We start from the raw sequence: 22554 nt of genomic DNA on the forward strand, positions 1-22554 counted from the left end.
GCTTGTTTGCATTTGGGTGTGTGAATATTGTCTATATGTTTTTTGGGTCACTAACCATATGTCATTTAGTGATGCACTGTAAGCTTTGTAAATAAAAAAGATGGGACATTCAGTTTTTGAACAGGTGTTTTTTAGCATCTGCATAATTTTGGGTAGCTCTTATTTTGATGGGAGCACATGGAATTGCTTTTATTTAATATTTTCAAATCAAGGGATAATTAGATGAAAATATATGGGTTTTTTTCTGTCACATTCTGGAGGGAGATATAAAATTAAGTAATACAACAACAGTTCTTGTTTAGGTTTCATTTCGGGGCAAGTAGAATCAGCTCTAATCTAAGAAATCTAATAGGCACACAGTTCCAACCTTACAAAGTAACTGCTTGTACTCTAATATTCTGTGACTAAGTTTTAAAATGCTTATTTTTATAAGCATAAAGTAAAAGTGCCAAAGTAATGATTTTCCTTTTTGCTTTTCTTTTAAACAGGACCAAGCGAGCTCATGTCCCACTAACAGAATGCATTTTTGAGCTCCCTAATTTGACAGTTCAAGCAACTAGAGCTCAAACCCTTCTGCTTCAAACTATTTATCAGAGCTGGTGTCATCCTGTTGGAAATGTCAGTTCGGTGGTGGTAAATGAAGCTTTACTGAATGAGGTTTTCCAAACTTCAGGTAAATATGTGATGCTTTTGGTTATTTATTATGGTACAGAGCACTGCTAGTGGGTATCCATACAGCTGTATCCTTTAAATCCAGGTTTTTACATATAGTAGCTAACAGAAAGACTTTTTTTTTGTGTGTCTATTTGGGTATTTATAGCTTATATTTAAAATCCAGGATGTAAGCTAAGCCACCCAGCTTCACTCCTTGGCACCAATTTCTGGATGCATTTAATTTTCCCATACAGGATAATTTTTCCATGCTTCCTTCATCTGAAACATCTACTTTTGCTGCCTTATATGGTACAATGTTGTTACTTCAGGATCATTCAGAGGTGAAACTGGATTATTAAGGGCTTTATTAATCAATGGCATACATTGAATTCTTTAGAAGAGCTGCAGATGTTTTGCATTATTTAATAAATGAATGTTACTTAACTGTTGTGAAATTGCTGAAGATATGCAAGTGTTGGTGATGATTACATGCATAATGAAAGTTGTTATCCTTTTGTAAAACACCCATAGATTTTGGGAATAAATTAAGGATTTTGACCAGTGTACAGAGGAAGCCAGAGTTTTCAAGTAATCCAGAAAATGATATATTTTTTAAAATTTCTATACAGGCTAGAATAATTTAAAGCTGTTGTTGTTTATTTGTTGTAAATAAACCCATAACAAGAATAACAGATATTTTGGAATATCCAGCATTGCCAGTCATGGAGAATGTATTAGGAGAATGATTTATGTGCACAAAACCATTATTTGAAGGAGAGTGTGGTGGATTGGACCACTGAAAGTCTTTCAGCTCTGCATTCCCTGATCCTTTCCATTTTTCTTTTTCACTCCTCCTGTTTATTGAAGTTAAATCTATGTTGATCTAATGTTGCAACAGAACTGTTGTGTTTTTTTGCGACCCTTGGAATAAGGGTTTAAAGTGATTAGGTTTTTCTTCTTTCATGAAAGTCACTTTTGTCTTATTCCTTCAATCTGTGTGGATCACCTAAGAATGGGTTCGTGACATTTTATTTTCAAGTCCTGATACTTGTAAAGGTAGCAGGTTTACAATCCACATCACAGAGCAATCTGAAAATACAGTTGTTTGATCACTTAGGGTTTGCACAGTTTCAAACCAACCCCTTCTGTTCTTTAACATGTTTCAGTCCATCAATGCAATGAACTGCGAAACAACTCTGCTAACAGTATCTGAGCAGAATAGAAATCTGGAGCACACATTTTAAGTACTTCAAATAAAGTAAATGAACAATATAATGCAGTTGTTTTGATCTTCTCTTGTTCATGGCTTAACGCTTCACCTGGTAAATTTTACACTTCTGTAGTTGTGCTTGGCATTAACTAGACTGAAGGCAGCTTTGTGTTCAAGGCTATGAAATTATTGCTGTCAATCCTTTTGTCTGAATTTTTGGCTTGGTTGGTTCTGTAAGCCTCCTACCGCCCATTTGAATACTGTTGTGTAAAATTTAATATCGTGCCTTGTTCAAAGTCATCCTTGTAATTAGGGTCAGCTTCCACATACTTTAACAGTAACATGTATGTGTATAAGCCTCTAAAAAAATACTTGACTGTATTTGCACAGGGAAGTTGAAATTTCAAGTTATCTTTTGTCATTTTTCTTTCTTTCTTTCTTTCTTTTTTTTAATGAAGTAACAATGAGGATAATGCAGTCAGTAAGGAACTTGTCAGTAAACAAGGCACATCTGTTAAACACTTCTACTTACATTCAGCTTAGTTTCTCCAACATAAAACAAAAGCTGCTGAATGTTTTACTTGGGAATTCTTGTTTAGAGTTCCTGCCTGCTGCATGCCCTGGTGCTCCTTTAGGCTGGTACAGAGAGTGGCCTTACACAGCTCATGTGTTGGGCCTGGCAGTAGCCTGGCAACGTATTTGGGCTCCCCCTCCTGCCATTGTGTCTTTGAGAATCTTTGTGGGTGAACAGATGAGCTTTTTTTGTGTAACCTTAACTCTCAAGGAAAAAATAGCCTTTTTCCCTTGGTATTGTGTTTTCCACCTGAGCACAACATGTTTTTAGCTATGCACAGAAGTAATACTTTAAGAATATAGGTTTCCATCTCCATGGTGTTGTGGATTAATATTTCTTTGATTAATTTGCTACAAGTAATGGAAGTATAAACACTGGTTTCTAAGTTGCTATTTACTGTCCTTCCTTTTCTTTTTCTGATTATATTTATATTGAATTGTAGTGCTCTTGCAGGAAAAAGCAAGAATATACTCAAAGATTTCCTTTCCTTCACTTTATTAGATTTTTCAGGGAATCTTTTTCTTGAAATTATTGCTTACATTCTGCTGTTTCAAAGAATTGTGAGCTATGTGTTTCATGAATACAGCGGCGCAAATTATCTTCTATGTTTCCATTTTCAAACTTCTAAAAGCCATCTTTCTAACTAATTAGAAATATAGCAGGACTAACAGCTATGTCTCTATCCAGATTTTTTCCCCTGTTAAAAGTAAATAAAAAAAGCCTTCCCTGTACATGACATTATTCTGAAAAGAAAGAAAGGGCTTATGTATTTCGTCTTCTATTTGTAATGGTCTGCTGTACCGACCATTAAATGTACATGCTGTAACATTTAAACCAGCAAATCTGACTGCTACAGGCAGATCACAGGACTTTATACATTCCTGATACTCAGTGTAGCATCATGCTTGTTTTGTAAGTTGTGAATGAAATGTCTCCTCCTATGGAAATGGTCTAGTCATTAGCTACCCACCCAGATCTGTTTCACTGATATACTGTGACTTGAAAGTTTTCTTCTCTAGGTAGCTCCTCATACACAGCTGGTCTCAAGTGTGTTTGCCATTTATTTACATAGCCTACAACTTTCTCAACTGCTTATGTCTGTATTGCTACTTTTTGTGTGTGATTGAAGGCTATACTTGGACTGAAACAGTTGTTGCTGAGCTCTTTATGTCTTTGTTGGGGCTTTGTGCTGGAGGCTGTTGAGAGTGTTGGGCTTCCTTAACACATCAGTTCAGTATTACTTGAACTCAAAAGTAATACCATAACCCTTTGTAACTTCTCAGCCAAGATCTTTTTCAGCAGCCATTGTGCTGTGGCTTTTGGTTATATGCTTTTTCAAACACAGCCATCTCTTCCAATTTTATCACTGAAACTTATAATATGGGCTTACAATATGGGCTAAGATATTCCATAGGAGAGGAACAGATTATATAGGGGAAAATAGAAGTAAAGAATGGAAAGGAAGAAAAACAGGAGAAACAGGATCACCCAGTATAAAGGGAAGAGAGCAGCAGAGGAATATAAAACAAGAAACAGGTAGAAAGAGTTCAAGTAGAAAAGCAGTAGAAGTTGAGAAAACCAAAGATTAATAGGAAGATAAGTATAGATGCATGAGTTACAGGGGAGGGGGGAACTTTTCGGGAGGAACACAGGACTCTTGGCCCTTTCACCTGCTGTGGAGAGGCTCAGATGGTACAAAGGCCCCTTTGGGAACCTGTTTGCCAGGCAATGGCTGAAAGACCTTCTATGGATGTAGTTTAAAAAGGGAGCTCTGCACTGTGTGTTTCCACAAACATACAAACACACTTTATTGCTAGTGTCTGGGGTTCTGTCCTAAATTTTCACCTGGAGCAGAAATTTTATCCTGCTCCAAAACTTCTTTCAAAGGTTATTGGGGCTGAAGTTGGTCTAGGGATTCAAAACAACCTTTCTGAGCTCTATGCTCTACAGATTCTTTATTGTAATAGATTTAAGGAATACCAGAAAGGGAAGATTGCTTGAAGATTAGCATTCTTTTGTCCCTCATCTACTTTCCTCCCCTTGTTCTTCAGAAACCTTTTCCTACTAGGAGAAAGACACTTTTCTCAAATATTCCCTAGTTTGTTATTAGATTGTTGTGTTCATTAGTTCATCTGAGAGTTTATTTTTAAATTAAGTTGCCTAAACGCAAGCTGTCTGGAAAAAAAAATAAATCTGGAGTCTCAAAAGCAAGTTGTGTGTGTTTGGTATCTGACAGAATTTAAAAATGTTCTGTACTACTTAAAATTTGAATTTGTCATACGTACTAGTAAGGTCTCTTATCTTAGAACTTCCAGTAAAAGATGCATACAGTGATTGAGTTTAGAACTTGTGGAGGACAGATAAAATGAGTATATCAGGAAAGATGTATGTTTTTACTCTAGAAGTTTTTTATAAACGTGTTTAAATATTATGTCTGTCTTAACTTGAGATGATTTAATTCTGCTGAGAGCAGGTGTTTTAATTATAAATTATATGGAATTTAATGAAACTTCTGAAAGCATTCAACTCCCTTCATTGCAGTTACACCTTTTGTATTCCATATATTTAAATGTCTAGTTGGAAAAAGTTCATTTTAGGGTTCTTAGAAGTCAAGATAGATTAAAAAAAGAGAGATAATATAAACAGTTAAACTTACTACTTGAGTGAGTAGGCATTATTACTTAAGTTCCAGATTGATGCATACTGCCAGAAACAGTTATGCAAGAACAAAAGGTATAGAAAACTTAAAATAGTTGGGAATAGTACTGACAAAATGCAGTGTAACAAACAGAAAGTAAAACAGCTGCAAACAGCTTTTTGCTCTTTTTCATGGGTCAAGAAAAAGCATTACTAACTTTTTAATGCATTACATCTAAAATGAAAAAAAGCACAAAAGCAGTCTTCAATCCACATGAAACTCTTTGGAAATTTATGTTTTGGTTTAATTTTATAATCCTTTTGGTATACAAGCACAACAGCATGTTACATGTCAGTTAAATAATGTGAGTTCTTAGGCTTGTGAAACATCCCGATTCTGCATTTCAGTCACTATAAATGTGGAAACAAATATGAATTTGAAATACATAATGTTTTCTACCTTACTGCGTGTAGGGATGTTAATATTATTGCTATTATTAATATACAAATTAAAAAATAAAAGTAAGTGTACAAGATACCAAAATACTCGGAAAACGGCATTAGTTAAGATCTTTCGAAGGTTGAACATGATTAATCCTGCAGAGTAATTGCACTCTGTATTTTTTCCATTATTTGTTAGTAAGTACCTGAAGCACTCTGTTTCTAGCCATTCCAGCTTGCCAAGAAAATACATACACAGTCACACATGGCTTTAGTTTACTCAGGAAAACTGGAACTTGCTACCACTTTTTCCTTGTCCTGTTCAGGTAGTTCATTATTTTGTTGACAGTTCGGTTCCATTAATCTGGTATTTTTGGGAAAATTGCTTGCAGACCTTACATTTCTCTACTGAAGGTGATCAAATAGGCATTGAATCCCTCATGTAAATGATGTCTTAAAATAAAATCTATTTTCCAGAAAGTAACTGTAAAACTATTTTATGCAAGATTTCATGTGGGATACCTTAATGGTTGAATAATAAATTTTACCTCATAAAAATGAAATTCAATAATACAGTAGCTTTCTCAGCGCAGTAGCATCTGGTTGAATCTCATGAGAGCCAATATTTTCCAACTCATTAGGATCATGTCGTTCTGTATGTCGTCAACATTGACTTAGCCAAGCTACCTTTACTTACACAACCGCCAAACTATTAAATAGGTCTCTTGTGGAGTGAAGTCAAATATTCCTCTTATTTTGCTTTTGCCTTGGAAGAAGAAAAGAAAATGTACATGCTGTAACATTTAAACATCTGGTCTAAACCACATCAGGGTAGCAGTGAGGAAAGTAACAGGATTCAGTATTCTTCCCAGGTGTACATATAAAAAAGGGTTGTAGAGCTGCTGCATAGTTCTTTTAACCACTTAGGAAAAAGACTGAAATAAGTGACTTGCCTTTCTAATACCCCTGTTTTTAAAACTACTTTTTTCCTCTTGCCTGCTCCCTTGCCACCAAACTCCAAAACACAAAAGCCAGCCAAAGACCAACATTTCAGAGTTTAGAGGTAATACAGGTTGTTCAGCTCTAACTTCCTTGCAACATACTGGCATTGAATCTCTGTTCCGTATAACATGGGCAATTTTGCATTCATTTGGAGAGGTATGAATTGAAATTTCTGTCTAAAATAGAAGTGTAAGACTGTATTCTCCTAATTGCTTGGGAGTGGCAGGACCCAGCTATATGAAACTTGCACAGGATAAACAGTTTACTGTATTGTGTGGGTGATTACCCACATGTGTCCTCATCCTTCATGTAAGCCCAGAATGGAGTGTTTAAATAGTATTATTTTTATATGTTGTGCATTTCTGTGAAGCTCTGGTAGATTATCAACTCTAATTTCAGATGGAAAAACAGCATGGATAAGCAACCTAAGAACCTAAGATTTCTTCTTTAGCTTAATTTTTTTAAGCTTAATATAGTTGTGTATAAGATTTTATTTCCTCTTGTAGTAAACATTTTCAGTGATATTCTTAAGTCATGAACTGACTTGCACTGGAAGGAGATAGGTGGGACATTTTATCATCTCAGTATGTAATCAGTGAGATTTATCTTCCTGAGTATCTGAATAAATCCTCTGCCAGAAGCAGTGGCTCTGTTGTGGCCTGAAATGAGGCATTGAAACCAGTAATTATGATTGTCTTTTTTTTTTTTTCTGGTCTAATTAATATTTACTAATCACCTTTGAAATTGAAACATACAGTATTCTGATGAAAGAGTGGTGGTAGGCATACTTAAGGCATTCATGTGAGCTTAACTCTGATGGGTAATGTTGTGCTAAAGAATCTAATGTACTTCAAAAAACACATGAGACTTTTTAAATGTCTTTTGTGTTGAAAGTGAACATATACATACTGTCAACAGAACAGTGAAGGAGAAAAAAGATAAATAAATGAGTGAGTTGTGGAAGGAATGCACATATACATGAAATCCATAGCTGTGCATAAATGTGTACAAATTTCTTAAGCTGAATTATTTCAGAATTTCAGGAGAGCTCAGTTCAGTGTCTATGTTGAAATTAACAGCAAACTCTTGAGTATATTAGTGTGCTACCAAAAAACCAAGATGCCTAAACTTAGAGCTATAAATAGTGCCCTTACTCCAGTCAGTAGTTTATTTGCACAAATAGCAATGTGACTGAGAGCACCTGTTTTGTTTGTTCAGCTGCTAGTTTGATGTTATTGTTTGCTCTTGTGCTTGGATAGCAGAGAGGTAGGCTGCCTTTTTGCCTGGTTCTAGCTGCCAGGTACTGCATCAGGTGGAAAACTCTACAGGGGGATTGAGATGTTGGCTTTTAAAAACAATAGAGAATGTTGAGCCTAAATTACTGAAATTCAGTGTTACAGCAGGAAGTCTGGGAAGAACATAAGTCTTGAATTGAAGTCTTCAGTCTCTGCTGAATAAAAGAAACTGGGAATTTTCTGTGAAGCATTCAGAGCACACACAAAAGAAAACTTCAGAGATAACAGAAGGAAAGGTTTGGGGTTTTTTTGTGAGTGCAAAGGCCCAGAGAACATGTCAAATATAGAGTGAACCTGGAAACCATCAGTGGTTGCTGATATAAAAATAAACCATGAATGAGGCAGCCATCGTGTTTTCTTGACATCTGTGTTTTTTAAGAAAAAGGTTCGTGCAGAGGTGTTGCAGTAGAAGTATTGATGCCAGTCACTGCCATTTTCTGAACACTGCTCTTCAGAAGAGCAGAAGAAAGCTGTTTCTTTGTAGCTGGCAAAAAATAATAGAGTTGTCAGAAAATTCAAGTTGGAAGGGTCTACAGGAAGCCTCTGCCGTTCAGTCTTCTGTTAAAATCAGAGTCAATTATGGGATCAGACCAAGTTCTTTAGGGCTATACCCAGTCAGACCTTGAAAATCTCCAAGGGTAAGAATACCCTACCTTTCTGTGCAGCCTGTGCCTCTGCTTGACTGTTCATATTTCAGTATATGACAATTGTCTGTCATCCTACTACTGTTCACCTTTGTTTAGAACCTCCATCACAACTTTCTCATACATACAGGAAGGCTGCTAATATGTCAAGCGTGTTGCTGCTGGTTTTGACCTTATTAAACATCAAAACAAAACTACAACTTAGAAATACTGACTAGTCTTAAAACTCTCTGATGGTGACTCTGAAATCCTTTTCCTGTTCTAATTCTCATGCCAACTAGATTTAACCTGAGTGTCGATGCATCAGTACATACAAAATAAATAATGCTATTTGCTGAGTAGTAAATATACTGATCTATGACATAAATTAATTCCAGCTTAGAATATCATTCTCTGCTGGTTTGACATTTGTGGAAATTCCCAAAGTCACTATCTCTTCCTTTTGCCCTTCTGATTAAATAGTCCTATTTTGTGGGATACTAGTTTCTGCCATGAAATATTCTGAGAGGAAATGAAAATGCATACAGGTGTTACAGCACAAAGAAATGATTGTAGTTTATGGTCATTATGGTATAATGTTTTCTGTATCATTGGACATTTCCTTATTATGTTTACTTACTTCTTTTTATTTATCACTTTAAAAGAATTTAGAATGCCTTATAGCACATATCTTCCCCCTTTTTATTCAAATGGGACAATTCAGTTTGGAAAGGAACAGACTAATTAGAGGTTTTCATCTTGATGAGGAAAGAAATATCAAGACTTTTTTATGGAGTACATTATTAAGGAATGTGAATGAAATGAGAAACTAGTAAAGATAAAATTGAAATATTCCTGTGACAAACTTATTGTAGTAAAATTGTTTTTGTTGTAGTAGTAGTTTTTAAGGAAAAAAAAAACTTACCAATAAGCAACTATTAAACGTGGTAGAAGCATGTTTTCTCTATTCAAATATGTAATATTGACTGCTGACCTTGAGTAGTGAGTTTATGTAATATGTATAGTCTTGATCAAGTAAAAGTTGTACTGAGTTGAAGTCATGGGACAGATCCCAAGTATTGGACTGCTGCTTAAAACTTATTAGTGTCTACAATATTCAGAGTTAAAAAATACTGGTATTCTCTAAAGTTACTTTTATGGAATAAACTCTAGTGAATGGTATGGAAAACAACTTCCATTTGTGAGAGTATTTTGGTTCTTGTGGCAAGGTAAGGTGATAAATACCAATGGTATTTTTGCCATAGAGATACCAGATTATTATGTACTGCAACAGCAATTTTTAGTCTGATGTCCCATGTGATTTTATATTATATTAAATCAGGCTTGAAAAAGACATACATACCTTGTAATTATTTTAAACCTAGTGGTTATAGATCCAAATCCCATTTTTTAATTGATTGGATATTCAAGAAAAATACCTTCTTCTCCAAGAACATATCATATGGGAGAGTTGTTAAGCTGTTAACAATGCAGACTGTATGAGGAGTAATTATTGTATTTCTTGCAGTCAAGAATAATGTTTTTTCTACGTGTCTAGTCTGCCTCATGGTCATAGAATATAATGAGTGCAAGTTAAATGTAACATAGTAATGATAAGGACAGAAAGTGTATTTTTACTGGAAAATGCTGAGCTTCAATTATAGGAGCTCTTTTGCCCATTAATTTTTCACTTAGTGCTACGTCTCTAAAGGCAGGCAGTTCTTTTGGAGGAATGTTCTACCAAAACTAGAAATGCACAGTAACATAAAAAGGTAGTAAGGATAAGGGAGACAAAGCCAGTGAAACATTAGGTTCTCAGGAAGCTATAGTAAGCAGCAAAACTCCTAAATTAACACTTTACAGCTTTGATTTTGCTATTGGAAGGTTGTTATTAAGGAGCTAATATAGAAAGGGATGTGTTCTGTTACAGTGTTATTTAATGGTATCCTGTGAATGTCCCTTCTGTTTGTGTAAAGCATAATAGGAAAATTAAAAATGGCACAAGCAGATGTAGCTGCTTTGGTTTTGCTTTGAATACTTGCTGTAGGCAACTGTTCCTTACTGTGTAGTATTATAAAGGTACATATCATACTGTGTGAAACACCAATCAAAATCTTGGATTCTAAGGGTATGTCAGAGGTCTCTTTATAACCACAGCTCCTGATTCTGGGATCTTTGTCGTATGTGAAATAAAAGCTCTTATACCTGCTTAACGCTCTCCAAAACATACTTTGTAACAGGGCTGTTGGCTATGCAAGGAAAGTAATCAGAACTATTTCCAGAAACACCTTTGTTTTAGTTGGAGATCATCTAAATAAGCAAAGTCCCTAGTCTGAGCTTAGTTTCTTTCTTTTATGACTATATCAAGTTCAAACCGAATGCATTTCCTTTTTTCTTTTTCTTTCTTTCTTTTGAGTGTAGCATGCTGAATAAATCCAGATATTACACTGTCTTATGCTGATTTCTCCTAGTTTGATGCTGTGGCTTTGTTGCTGCACCTTGCTTATGCTCTTTTCCTACTTGTACTGTATTTTTGTCAAATTCGGTGGTAGTCAACCCTTTATTGAGCTTCTTGGTTCCAATCTTTATGCATTCTTCTGATTTGCCTCTTTTTTCTTCTTTAATACACAGCAGGGGACCTGAACAGTTAGGTATGGATAGGTAGAATTGACTCTTGCATGGTAGTTTCAAATGTTTTTCTCATTAAAGATGCCTTCTCTGAACTGAGCTTTATGGTAAGCATTTTCCCCTCCCCCTATCAGTTACTGCAGGGCAGGGGAGTGACTAGAAGATGCAGAAATTAGGAAGAAATTCAAGTCTTGGGTAGTATTATAGAAATGTTTTACATCTTGACTTCTGGAAAGGGTGTTCCTATCACTATTCCAGTAATTATTCAGATTTTCCAATTTGAAGACATACACTTTTTTCCCTCAACCTGCTGTTGGAAGGAGAAAAGCTTAATTGCTCTTAGGGGTGTAATCTTGTTGAGAAGCTGCATTTACTTCTTTAAATGAATTGTCCCAATAGTGGAATTATATTGTAGACTGTTTCAGTTTCCTGAGCTAAGTGAATACTGGATGATTTAGAGCAAAATGCAAGAATTCCAACATTATAGAAGCCAGCCATCTTTGCAACTTTGATGAGACTTGGAGTTCCCTTCATGTGATTGCTTGGGTTTTACCAGGCTTGTGTGACATACCCCAGCTGGATATAGCACTTCTGTTATGTCAGCTGCTTTATTCTTGCATTAGTTACTATCTTTCATTCTTCTAGATGTACACTCAGGTTTGCAATGTAGCCAAATACCAGGTATTTTAGTACTTGGAATTACTGGAGAAAGTTTTTAAAATAATAATGATTAAAAATGCTAATAAATTAATCACTTGCTTTACTACAAGCCAAGAAGACCAAGAGTTTTCAAACTGACTGATATCTTTCCTAACTATTTTAGAAAGTCAGGAAGTCCATAAGATTTCAATTTTCATCTACTTCTGATATTATTTTCCTTACTTTTTTGGTGTCTTTTCAGAGAAAATATTTCAGGAAAACTCCATTTTTTGCTGTCTCAGTACCAGGTGATTTAGTGTCAACTCAGTGGCTTGTACTCAGAAGTTATCTGGTATCTTTTGGTTTCAGTTTGGATAGCAAAAAATGCATTCTCCAGATGAGGTTGTGCCTGTTGTTTGATAGGTGGGTCCATTAAGCTTTCTTATTTTGTTTTCTGATGTTTTGGCTTTTGATGGACTACACTAAATTCTGTTCCTTTCCTTGAATGATTGTGTCATCTCAGAAACTCAGACTTCAATTAAATTTTGAGATGCAGAATTACTCTTTTCAATATCTTCAGGTTTGTGAGTTATAAATTAGTCATCCATTAGTGAGTTCAGCAAAAGAAGTGAAATAATAGTTTGCTGGATAACAGGGAAATTTTCAAACTTCTGCATTTCCAAAGGATGACCAGAGCTTGAGAATGAAATTGGGGTTTTGTCAGAGGGACTTCGGATAGCACAAGAGTCTGTTGTGATTTGTGCTCAGATGTGAGTCCATTTTTACCCTGTAGAATAGAGAGGAGTGGCAGCTGTGCCTTGCAGAAGGGTACTGCCCTTGCATCAAAAATGTACAGTAGCCAAGCAGTTTCTTCTGGTATGGTCTGTTACAAGCAAAGGAAATGGGAAGAGGGAGGATGATTTATTTTATTGATGTATTTATTTTCTAAACTAGTCATTCTGTTGCTCATGCTTCCCAGACTTTAAATGCAGTTTTTTATGAGTGCTTGACAATGAATATTGCTGTTGTAAGTAGTTATGACTGTGCTTGCTATGCTCTGTCAGTAAATGTCTGACTGGCAGGTTTAGAATTGTAGTGTATACAGTGTAAAACACCTGTTAGATATCTGTTATACTTCATCTTTCCCCAGATTCTTTTAGAGTCACTCTTGGCTTTTAAAGGATGTAGTTTCTGTGTGTATTCAAGAGCTTTTCAAATGCTGTGGAATTGTGTTACAAAGATAATGTACAGTTCAGAGGGGTGAACTGCACTATTCTGGGCACAGTCTTATGAAATTGTATCTAAAAATAAACTGTTTGTGCCAACAAACCAGATCACTTCAGAGACATTAGGAATCCATAGATATTTATGTCTACTCATTTTAGACTGAGCATAAGCTTTAAAGCAAAGCTTTGAGGCACTGACGTAACAGCATTTGCAGTTCTGTTGAAAGCTCCTATGATTGTGTCTTGCTATAGCTCTCATAGCTCCTGGTTTCATCAGTTAACTCTGTGTTCTGTTCACTGGGCTTAGATGGGGTGGTTGTGATCACCAAAGTGCTAAGCACTTGATCTTCTGTCTTTCAAGAAAGCTTTTTATAAAACTTGCTTTGATGTGTACTTCGTGTCCAGGCTACTTTCCCAGTGGGATTGCTTTTATGCTGCTGTCTATTCCTATGTTGCAGTACCCCATATGTTATCAATGAAACACAGCTTGCCAGCAGATTTTGAGCTTATCACCAAGATAGTACCTCTACCATATTCAGCAATAAGATCAACTACTTCTCTAATTCATAAAATTTGCTTTCTGTAAATTGGCACCAAGTCTTGAAAAATAATTTTCACAGGCACAGATTATTTCCTAAATGCAGGAAAAAACTATCTGAAAAAGGGAATAGTACTGGACCAAACTATTGCCATGACCTCAGTCTTCGCATCTCATGCCCTCCCACTTCCTTTGCGGCCTTCATTTGAATGATTTGCTGAGTTTGAATGTAAGCCTTTAGGCAAGTTTCTTTCTAACAGTGTCAGTAGAAAGCTGTTCTAACTTAAAAACTGAATGGGAAAATGATCAACAGAAAAGAGCTGGTGATTTTTACAGCATTGCAGTAAGCACTAAAAAGTTTGCACACATGGTTATGAGATGAAATAAAGAAATATGGCACAGAGCATTCACTGAAAACACATTTTTTTCAATATTTGGCCATTAAGCATCCAGTCTCTCAGGCGTTCTGTCAGATACTGCATTTGCTGTGGTAGCACTTGATGAGAAAACTGAACTGCAGCAAAAGAAGCTGCAGACTTTTTAATAGAATACCTTGAAGCATGTGTGCAAATAAAATGGATGATTTTCTAGGGAACTGAATTTGTGCATTTCACTCCATTTTACATTGTGAAGCTGGTCTGAGTTATGAATGTTGTCATTTAGGTTTTTCTAATACTGCCCAATCTTTTCTGGAACCCATTGAACTATACACATTCTTCCAGGGGGAACACGACCATGTATTATTGTACCAGGTGGCTTTGTTCTTAGGCTTTCAAAATGCCATGAGTATCTGCAGGTTAATTAGATGAGTTAGATTTTCTTCAATTCTTTCTTTGAAATTCTTGTTTGCTGTAATGCAATAAGATTTATCTGTAGAATAAAAAAGTTTCTATGTGTATGTGTCACATTCCTTTATCTCCTTTGCAGTTTGAAAGACTACATTTACGCTGCTGTCTGTATATAATTACACATGTTGAATTTAATTGAACATATTCTGATAATGGTTTTTTTCTTATGCATTTATAGTACATTAAAAGTTTCTGTTGCAAAGAATGGAGAAACTTAAAGCTTTATTGTGCCTGTCTGTGTTCAAATGCCTGTGAACCACAGTGTAAATTTTGAAACCAACTCTAACTTTGCTGCTGTTTCGAAACTGTTTTCATTATTGATAAGTTGTAGTCAGGTAAGTGTTCTCATAATGTAAAGGGAAAAGATATGCCCTTCATTTCTGTAAAATCCACTTCAGTTTTCTTCTATACCTGATAGTCACGCTCTGTTTCATTGAGGTGGTACAAAGCTTTCTTGTTTTAGCAATTAGAAAGGTACTTAGTGCAGTTGCACTTGAAATCACAGTTCAAAGCTGAAGGACTCCTATGGGTGCTTCCCTGTTTGGATACTGCTTACCAGGTGGAGCTCAGGAACCTGCTGGCCAAAGTGTCAGGATGCTTCCTGCTTTTTGTAAGCTGTAGTATCTGCCACTCACTCTTTCTTTCACCTCTGTTAAATGCAAATGTAACCTCTCAGCCAAGTCTTTATATTCCAACGTAGAATGTATTTTGTTTGTTGGCTTTTTTTTTTTTTAGTTTTCCCCAGTGTTAAGCATATAAACTAAAAGAGCATCAAGATGAGAAGTGATTTCATGGTGGTTCTATTTCAGATGAACACTCTGTGTTTTCTTGTCCTCCCAGAAGTCTCAAAGATCAACTTGACTTCCAAATGCTGCTCAAGTCATTCTTTTGAAAGGTCACTGATCGTCTTAACGCTTAGTGTGGACTTGGGAGTGGGAGATGACTCATAACAGAAATTGCATGCAAACCTTAAAACATTTCTTTGTAAGAGGCAAATCTACTCATATTTCAGTCAACTGTATTATCTACTCAAAATGTAACTTTTCAAAAAGTTCCATTATCCAAAACAAATTCCAGTTAAAAAGATGTTTTTTATGATGGTAGTTCATGACTGTAACAACTTTGTGAGACTGTAGGGTTTTTTGATAGATTCATGCTGGTGTAAGTACGGGAGGAAAATCCGGCGGCCTGTATTAGAAAAGAATCAAGGCTGGATGATCACAGGGCTTCCTTCTTTTCCTATTCATTTTGTGTTACTTGATGGTTCAGAAATTTTCTGTTTGAAATGTTGGTCCCCCCAGTTTTCTAATTGAGGCCAGCTGTTTTCTGAACTATCCTCTTGTTCAGGCTGTGTATCTTTAGTGCAGTTGTCCCTTTCTAGGTGCTAGCTGAAGTATATTTTGCTGTTGTTTTTTTTTTTTTTTTCCCTTTACTAGCTCTTTTAATTGCAAGATATTAAATCTTGGTCATCTGAACAGCAGGAAACTTATTTGAAGTTAAAGAAGAATAATATAATTTTCTGATGATTGTCATGGCATTGATTAGTGTAATCTTTCAAACAAAAAAAAAAAACCAAACAAAACAAAACCATCAAAAATTATTTTATAGTGACTCACCTATTTAATTGACAAGTGGAGACAAAACCTTCTCAGGAACTTACCAAGCAGCAGCTATTGAGTAATCATCTTTATATATATTGCCAGTAGTTCAGAGAAATGTTGTGATTTTAGGCATTGGCAAGAACACACCTCTCATTTTATAATAAGTGGTTTTCATTGTAAGGCATTTATACTTAGCTGACTAGCTCAGATATTTTTTGTTTTTACAAAAATTTTACAAATTCTCTCTGGCAATACAATCTTCCTTATAAAAAGGGGAAAAAACCCCCAGAAATAGAAATGTTTCAGCAGCACTTTGTTTAGTCAAGGCGTTCTGTGGAGGAGATGGCTTGGAGTCTGTATGATTTTATTATTTTTAACGTAGCTGTTCAAACTGTTTCCTTGGTACAAAAGTTGATGGTTTATGGCCTGCCATGTAAAGTGGATAGAAGGCTCTTGACTGTTCAGCTATCCTTGCTGCTGGATTTGAAATGCGATTTTCTGGCACTGCAACCTTTGATGTCAGGAAGGTTAGATGAATTCTTTGCTTTCTGCCCTTGATGTGGGCCATCAGCTTTATTAGCCTTGGAATCTGTGTCAGATGAATTCCTTAAGCCTACTGTGAGTTCCACGTGTTTTATCCTGCTTTTCCCAGTACCACATAATGTTGTGCAGTGCTACTCTTCTTAAGTTTTTAGTTCCACACCTGTTTCTTTGTTGGAAAAAAAAAAGTCTTCTAGAATATATAGGTATAATGGAGTTCTCCTTTATATCATTCTCATCTGTGTTAAGAACTTTTTGATATTTCACTTGTAGGACTCTGTTTCCCAACAAAGTCATGTGACATCAGCAGTGAGGTGCAATAAGAGCTCTCTTAGGATTACTTAAAATAGAATGGAAGACTTTGAGTATATAAGGTTGTGTGGCCTTGAATGTGATTTTTATTTGATATATGAGCTGTGACATAGCTATTGCATGACTGAGATGTGCCTGTAAGCGATGCAGTGTACAGATGGGGTTTCTCTGAAACAAAGCCAGTGACTAAATCTGAATGTGCTCATTTAAAGGGTAAAGAATACTTCATAAAACATATGGAAACATTTCTATGTTTTTTCATTAAGAAGGCTTCTTACTCCTTATGCATTTTTTATGATTGTTCATGCTAATGTGTTATTTACCTGAATCAAGACTGCCTATGCATTGGTTCAATTTAGTGACATTTGTATAGTGATATGAATATTTTATTGAAAAACCCACTAAATACACTTTTTTATTATCCTAGAGCTTTTCATCATTTCAAAGGTGAAATAATCCTTTTCTCAGACGTGTTGGAAAACCCTTGCTATTATGTATTGCAAAGCACTTTATTTAGGAAGTATATAAAACAATAGTAATAGGCCTGTTGCACAGTAGGATTTGAATTAAATGGTTATTGGGATCCACTGGTATAAAATACAGAATTATTTAAATTTCAACAAGAAATTTATAAAAGAGGATCTCACTCAGTGTGGATGCTGAAATGGGCAGGAGCCATAGCAGCCCACAGCTTAGCAGAGCTTTTCTGTGTCATTAGGAGAATTGAGCATCCAAAGCCATCTGAGCTTCTGTGGTCTGTAATTACTTACCAAAACCCTGTGGAATAAATACATGTTATTGATTTTTGTAATTTTGTGGGGGAAAAATAAAATATTAAATTACTAAACACTAATTGGTAAATTTTTCTACTCTATTTATTTGCAGGGATGTGAGGTGAAAATTGCAAATCCTGAGTTTTTCCATTCTGCCCACATATTTGCCATCTGATTTCCCTGATTAGGCTGTGCTTTAAATTTGAAACATCCTTTAGCAATATCTATAGCATCTAATATATTTTGAAATTATTTTTTTCTTGCTGTGATGTCAAATCCATAGTGGGTTTTAACACTAAAATGTATTAAGTTAATGTAGTGATGGCATTCACAGCTGCTCTTCAGGATCACTAATTTAGCAGAACATGACCCTGATGCTTGAGGTTCCTAGGGAGTAGGTCAAAACAGATAATATTTCCCTTAGAAAAGAGGGATATTAAGCACATTACAAAGCAATGGTGTGTGTTTTCTTTGCAATTATAGATGTCTCATTATAGTGGATCAAGAGTTTTGCTTTGTGTCCTCTCAGATGCACGATTACGGTGATTCTGAGACAGAATTTTTCTTAAACTATTTTTTCAGTCTGACTGTACTCCTAATGGAAGGTATTAGGGTTCAATAAACAAACATGTAACACTTGGATTTAGGTCTTACAAAGTCATAGATAGTCTTTCAGAAATTTCTGGCATCTTTTATTCTTGTACACCCTCTTAAAGTGTTTTGGTGCCAGATTTTGATGTGTCGGCATCTTTATAAGGTTAGGGGATTTTAAAAACTCATCTGTCCTGTCTTATAAATAATGTGATTTCCTTTTATTTTTAGGATGTAGGACCATACAACTGTGTATAGGGGCATTATACACTGCAGTTCTGACAGCAGCTTTCCCACACATATAGCCAAGCAGATATGTGAGCAGTTTGTTCAGCTTGTAGGTCCAGCTGGAAGTTGTTCCTTCTGAGGGTTATTTTTCAGTCATTTTTGCTGCTTTTCTGGCTTATAATGTGCCCACATGAGCATGAGAGGCAACTGAAGGCAGAGGGAATGATGGCATTGCCCCAGTGGAGAGTGCCTCAGAAGTGAATGAATTTATAAGCTGGTCTTGATATCACTCTCTGCAGCAGTCTGAAACTCATCTTTTAATGCATCAGGTTCTTTTACTTTCTGAAAGATGTACAGTCTTTCAGGTTAAGATCATTTACATTCTTTGTGTGTTTAATATCATTCTTAATACTAGCTTCTTTGGTAAATGGCACAGGATTATTTGTACTTCATCTATTAATGCTGAAATCCATATTGTCTCAATGAAAAGGATGCCAAAGTTGATGAAATTTTACATTCTGCTGTGCTGTAATGTAGCATTGTGCCAAACATACTTTGTATGTTACTCTGAGAGGTACAACAGCTGAACTTTTCCTTACTAACATCCCTAAATTGAACACTCACAAAGCAGAGATCTGCAGTCAGTGTGTAGGTGGGATTTAGTGTCTCAATTTTGAAAGAGGAACTTTTTTTAGTGCAGTTTTCTATACTGCTACTATTTGGTAGTCATTTCAGAGGATGTCACTACTTAGTCACTCATGTATGGTGAAATTTCTGCACATATACTGTTGTAAAAATTTCATCTGGTTTTTTGACCTTAAAGAGTGGGGGAAGTATCAACACTGAAAGGTTGTCATCTGCTTTGGAGTTGTAAGAGGAGAAATTGGAATGGGAGTGGAGAAAAAAAAATTTGGTGGTGGGAAGGTACCTATGGAGATGGTGTTTGCAAAGGGATCCTGCAGTTGTGAGAAGTTGTAAAGCAAGCCTCTGTACAGCTGCAGGGGTATGCAATGCAAAGAAACTACTATTCATATCCAAAACTATTCTAAACATTAATATTATCCCCAGTATAAAACCAGTTTAAATATTGTTGGTAATAAATACTGCCCTGCCTGGCAGTTTGGTTAACAAGATGATTTTTGGTTAAGAGGAACAGTATTTCTTCTGTGGTATTACTGGAACAAATCTGACTTTATAGTATTTACTTTTTGGGGGATGATGGTGGGGTTAGTTTGGTTTCCTCTGTGTTTGTGCATATAGGCAAGATGCATCTTCTTCAAGTCTCTCAGGCATTTATCTCATTCTAATTAATTGATTTCATTGTACAAAAATCTTCTGTACATCAGGCTGTATGGCTGTATTTTGTACAGTTTCTTACTAAAATAAGTAAATACATTACCTCATATATTAATTGCCCAGCTATGCCACTGATGACCCAATCCTTGCAGTGTAAAACTGCTGCTGCTGAAGCTCAGCCAAACTCCAGGGACCTCTCTGTAATACACTGCTGCAGGCATTTCTTAGTGTGTAGAGCCAAACACCTCTTTCCCTTGGTTTCATTTCCACTTTCATTTGCTCTGGCATTTTATTTCCTAAGAAAGATCGACATTTTAGTTGCTTCCATATGTAAATGATCCAGGTGTTTTGTCATCACTGGGTGCAGTTAAAATATCTTTGTTTTCATCTTTGTTTCTGTCTGTTTCTCTTGAATATATGTAATATATTTGTGAACAAGGTTGCTGATCAGCAATGCTGCTGAGATTATTTAGGTGGTGTTCTAAGATCCTTATCATTACTTTCTTTTTGTTTGCTTTCTTATTTCTCAGTTTATGCATTGCAGCAGAAACGTTGTAGACTTCTGCAAATCTTTAGGAATTGTAACAGAAGTGTTAGCTTATGTGCAGCTGAAAAACAGCTTAATGAGTTGTAAAACTCTGGTGTTCATCTAAAAAACCCAAAGAAAACCGAAATCATTATCTGTACAAAAGTTGGAGTAATTCTAAATTAGTATGTTTTTAAAATTGCTAGCAGCCTCCATTTTTAACAACTGTCTTCTAGAGAAACAAAATTTGATGATCAGCAAGATTATTCCTAATCTTTTTTTGGCCTTACCCTACATGGATGATGTGCTTAACAGAAGAATAAGTATAAGGAATTTATTTTTTTTTTAAATCTATGTCTTGTCTTTCTTGTTATGCATTGGATTTATGATATGCCCATACTGATATGAACGTGTCCATATCAGTATGGACATATTAAGATTCAATACCTTTTAAAGAAGTGTTAGGGTAGTATTTGTACTCTTAGGGTAGCTTTACTTTGTTAGAAACATTTAAATTTCTTTTTATTTGCATCACTGTCTGGGGTAAATTGTCTTTCCCAAATCACGTTAACTTCTCTTTCCTTGATGTCCTGTTGTAAATATTTTATGTCCTTTATGTATTTTTTCCTGCTGCTATGCATTATTTTGCACTGGCAAGATTTTCCAAATCTTTCCACCTTTGAATGTAATGTCAGATGTGTAGTTTACTGTGACAGAATGAAGCCTATTGCAAGTTAGTGTTCAACATCAGTTACCATTTCATCTAGCTGATCTACACATCGCTTCTGTGTACTCTGTGAGAAGTTTATTAGTTACTATTTCCTCTAGGAATTAATTTGAACCATATGTCTGATTATTAATTATCCATTCTGGTTGGTGTGTTGAAAAAATTTATTTCCTGTATTTATTGACATTGTCTGAGTCCTGGGATCTACACTATAAAGTGTTATGTATTGACTCCAAGTGGTAGCTAATGCAATGTGGTGTAATTGGAGAATTTTTTATTTATTCTATGATATAATTGAACTTAAAGAGGATTTTTCCCCTTGCTCCCTTGCTTGTATGCATGTCATTTGAAGTTTCATTACTGTGGTTCATTATTCATTTCCAGAGCAGGGGCTTCTTAGCACTGCAAAGATAATTCCCATTCTCGTGTGCTGTAGTAGCTTCATGGAGAGTCCTGAAAGAAGATGTAAATTAAGGCTTAATTTAATGTGAATTGTTTGATTGTTGGGTGGAATGTCGCTTAGCTAGACTTATCTTTAATTCTTTGGTGGCTTCTCATAAGAAATCCTGTTAACTCAGAAGAAATAATCAAGTTCTTCACAATGAAGGCTTTATTAATCGAGCTCAGTTTGCCATCCTGAGAACCACAGGCTTGTCTCTGGAAGTAATAATTACAAATGAGTGAGAGTACGGCTGTTACAGATGCAGTAATTTTAGTTTTGTTCCATATGCATCGTCCTCAGAGCAGAATTAACTTGAATGTGGATAACCCAGATGCAGACTAAGGAAGGATTTTATCCTCTCCTAAAGTCAGTTAGTGCTCTTGCATAGACCCTGTAGCTCTAACCTCTGCAGTGCTAGCATTTATGAATTGAAGATATGAATAGCCATTAAAGTAGGCTTATGTTCTTGTTTGTTGAGGAAAGAATCTCATAAGGGGTAATATTATATGGTGTGTGCTTCTTTCTGGGAAGTGGCTGGAGAGTATTGAGTAGGAATAGTTACTATGAGGTCTGTGGAAGTGCTTGGTGAGGAAGGTTCCATGTTAGAATACAGTGTTCTAGACATGAATGTAATCTTTCCACACCTGTAGTAGGGTATGCTTGTGCCTATAGGACAAAACGGAGGCAAATGAAATAACAAACATCCTTGCAGCAATTATTATGTTCCAGTTTTTCTGCATTGTAAAAAGAGGAAATATTTTCTGTCTGTGATGAGCTAAATACTGAATTAATTTCCAAAGGAATGTCTGCTTTTAATTTTTAAGGTGGTATTGTATTTAATGCACTCTAGGCATGTGAAAATGATTATGGAAATAAGGGTATGTGATCTGAACTTCACTGCCACTTGGGTGTGCAGTGTAACTTGTGTTAAAGGCCAGTGTTACTCAGTGCTTCTGCTAATAAGAGCAGTTCTTTGTTAAGCACAATAATCCCATTTGATTTGTCTTTAGGATACTTCTTTTTAAAATATAAAGGAATTCTATTCTCAGTATTGGAAGTTGAATTGAGAGTTTCATTGTTGACTTTTTAATGGTTTTGTGTGGGGAAAAGTGTTTTGTTGGAAAAAAACGTTCCATTAATGGAAGGCCCCATATCTTTATTTCCTCATTCCACTACCCCACCTCCCAGTATGAGAGTTCTAAT

At 35.7% G+C, this 22554-nt stretch overlaps 2 protein-coding genes across 9 annotated transcripts in view; one reads left to right on the plus strand and one right to left on the minus strand.

Moving 5' to 3' along the window:
- The window catches only part of VPS13B (vacuolar protein sorting 13 homolog B), a 430054-nt gene that overhangs the window by 92479 nt on the left and 315021 nt on the right, over window positions 1-22554 (plus strand). For all 8 annotated transcript variants that reach the window (XR_007776824.1, XM_018912403.3, XM_030234395.2 and 5 more), the window contains one exon: window positions 489-673. Coding sequence is in view for 7 of the 8 variants with exons in the window: in XM_018912403.3 (XP_018767948.2) it covers window positions 489-673 (185 nt within the window). In the remaining variant the exon portion in view is untranslated. The remainder of the gene's footprint in view (window positions 1-488; window positions 674-22554) is intronic.
- Window positions 1-22554, minus strand: part of PABPC1 (poly(A) binding protein cytoplasmic 1) — a 688709-nt gene that overhangs the window by 5698 nt on the left and 660457 nt on the right. The gene's annotated exons all lie outside the window — the stretch shown is intronic.

This window comes from Serinus canaria, chromosome 2, assembly GCF_022539315.1.
Source record: "Serinus canaria isolate serCan28SL12 chromosome 2, serCan2020, whole genome shotgun sequence".
Taxonomy (NCBI): domain Eukaryota; kingdom Metazoa; phylum Chordata; class Aves; order Passeriformes; family Fringillidae; genus Serinus; species Serinus canaria.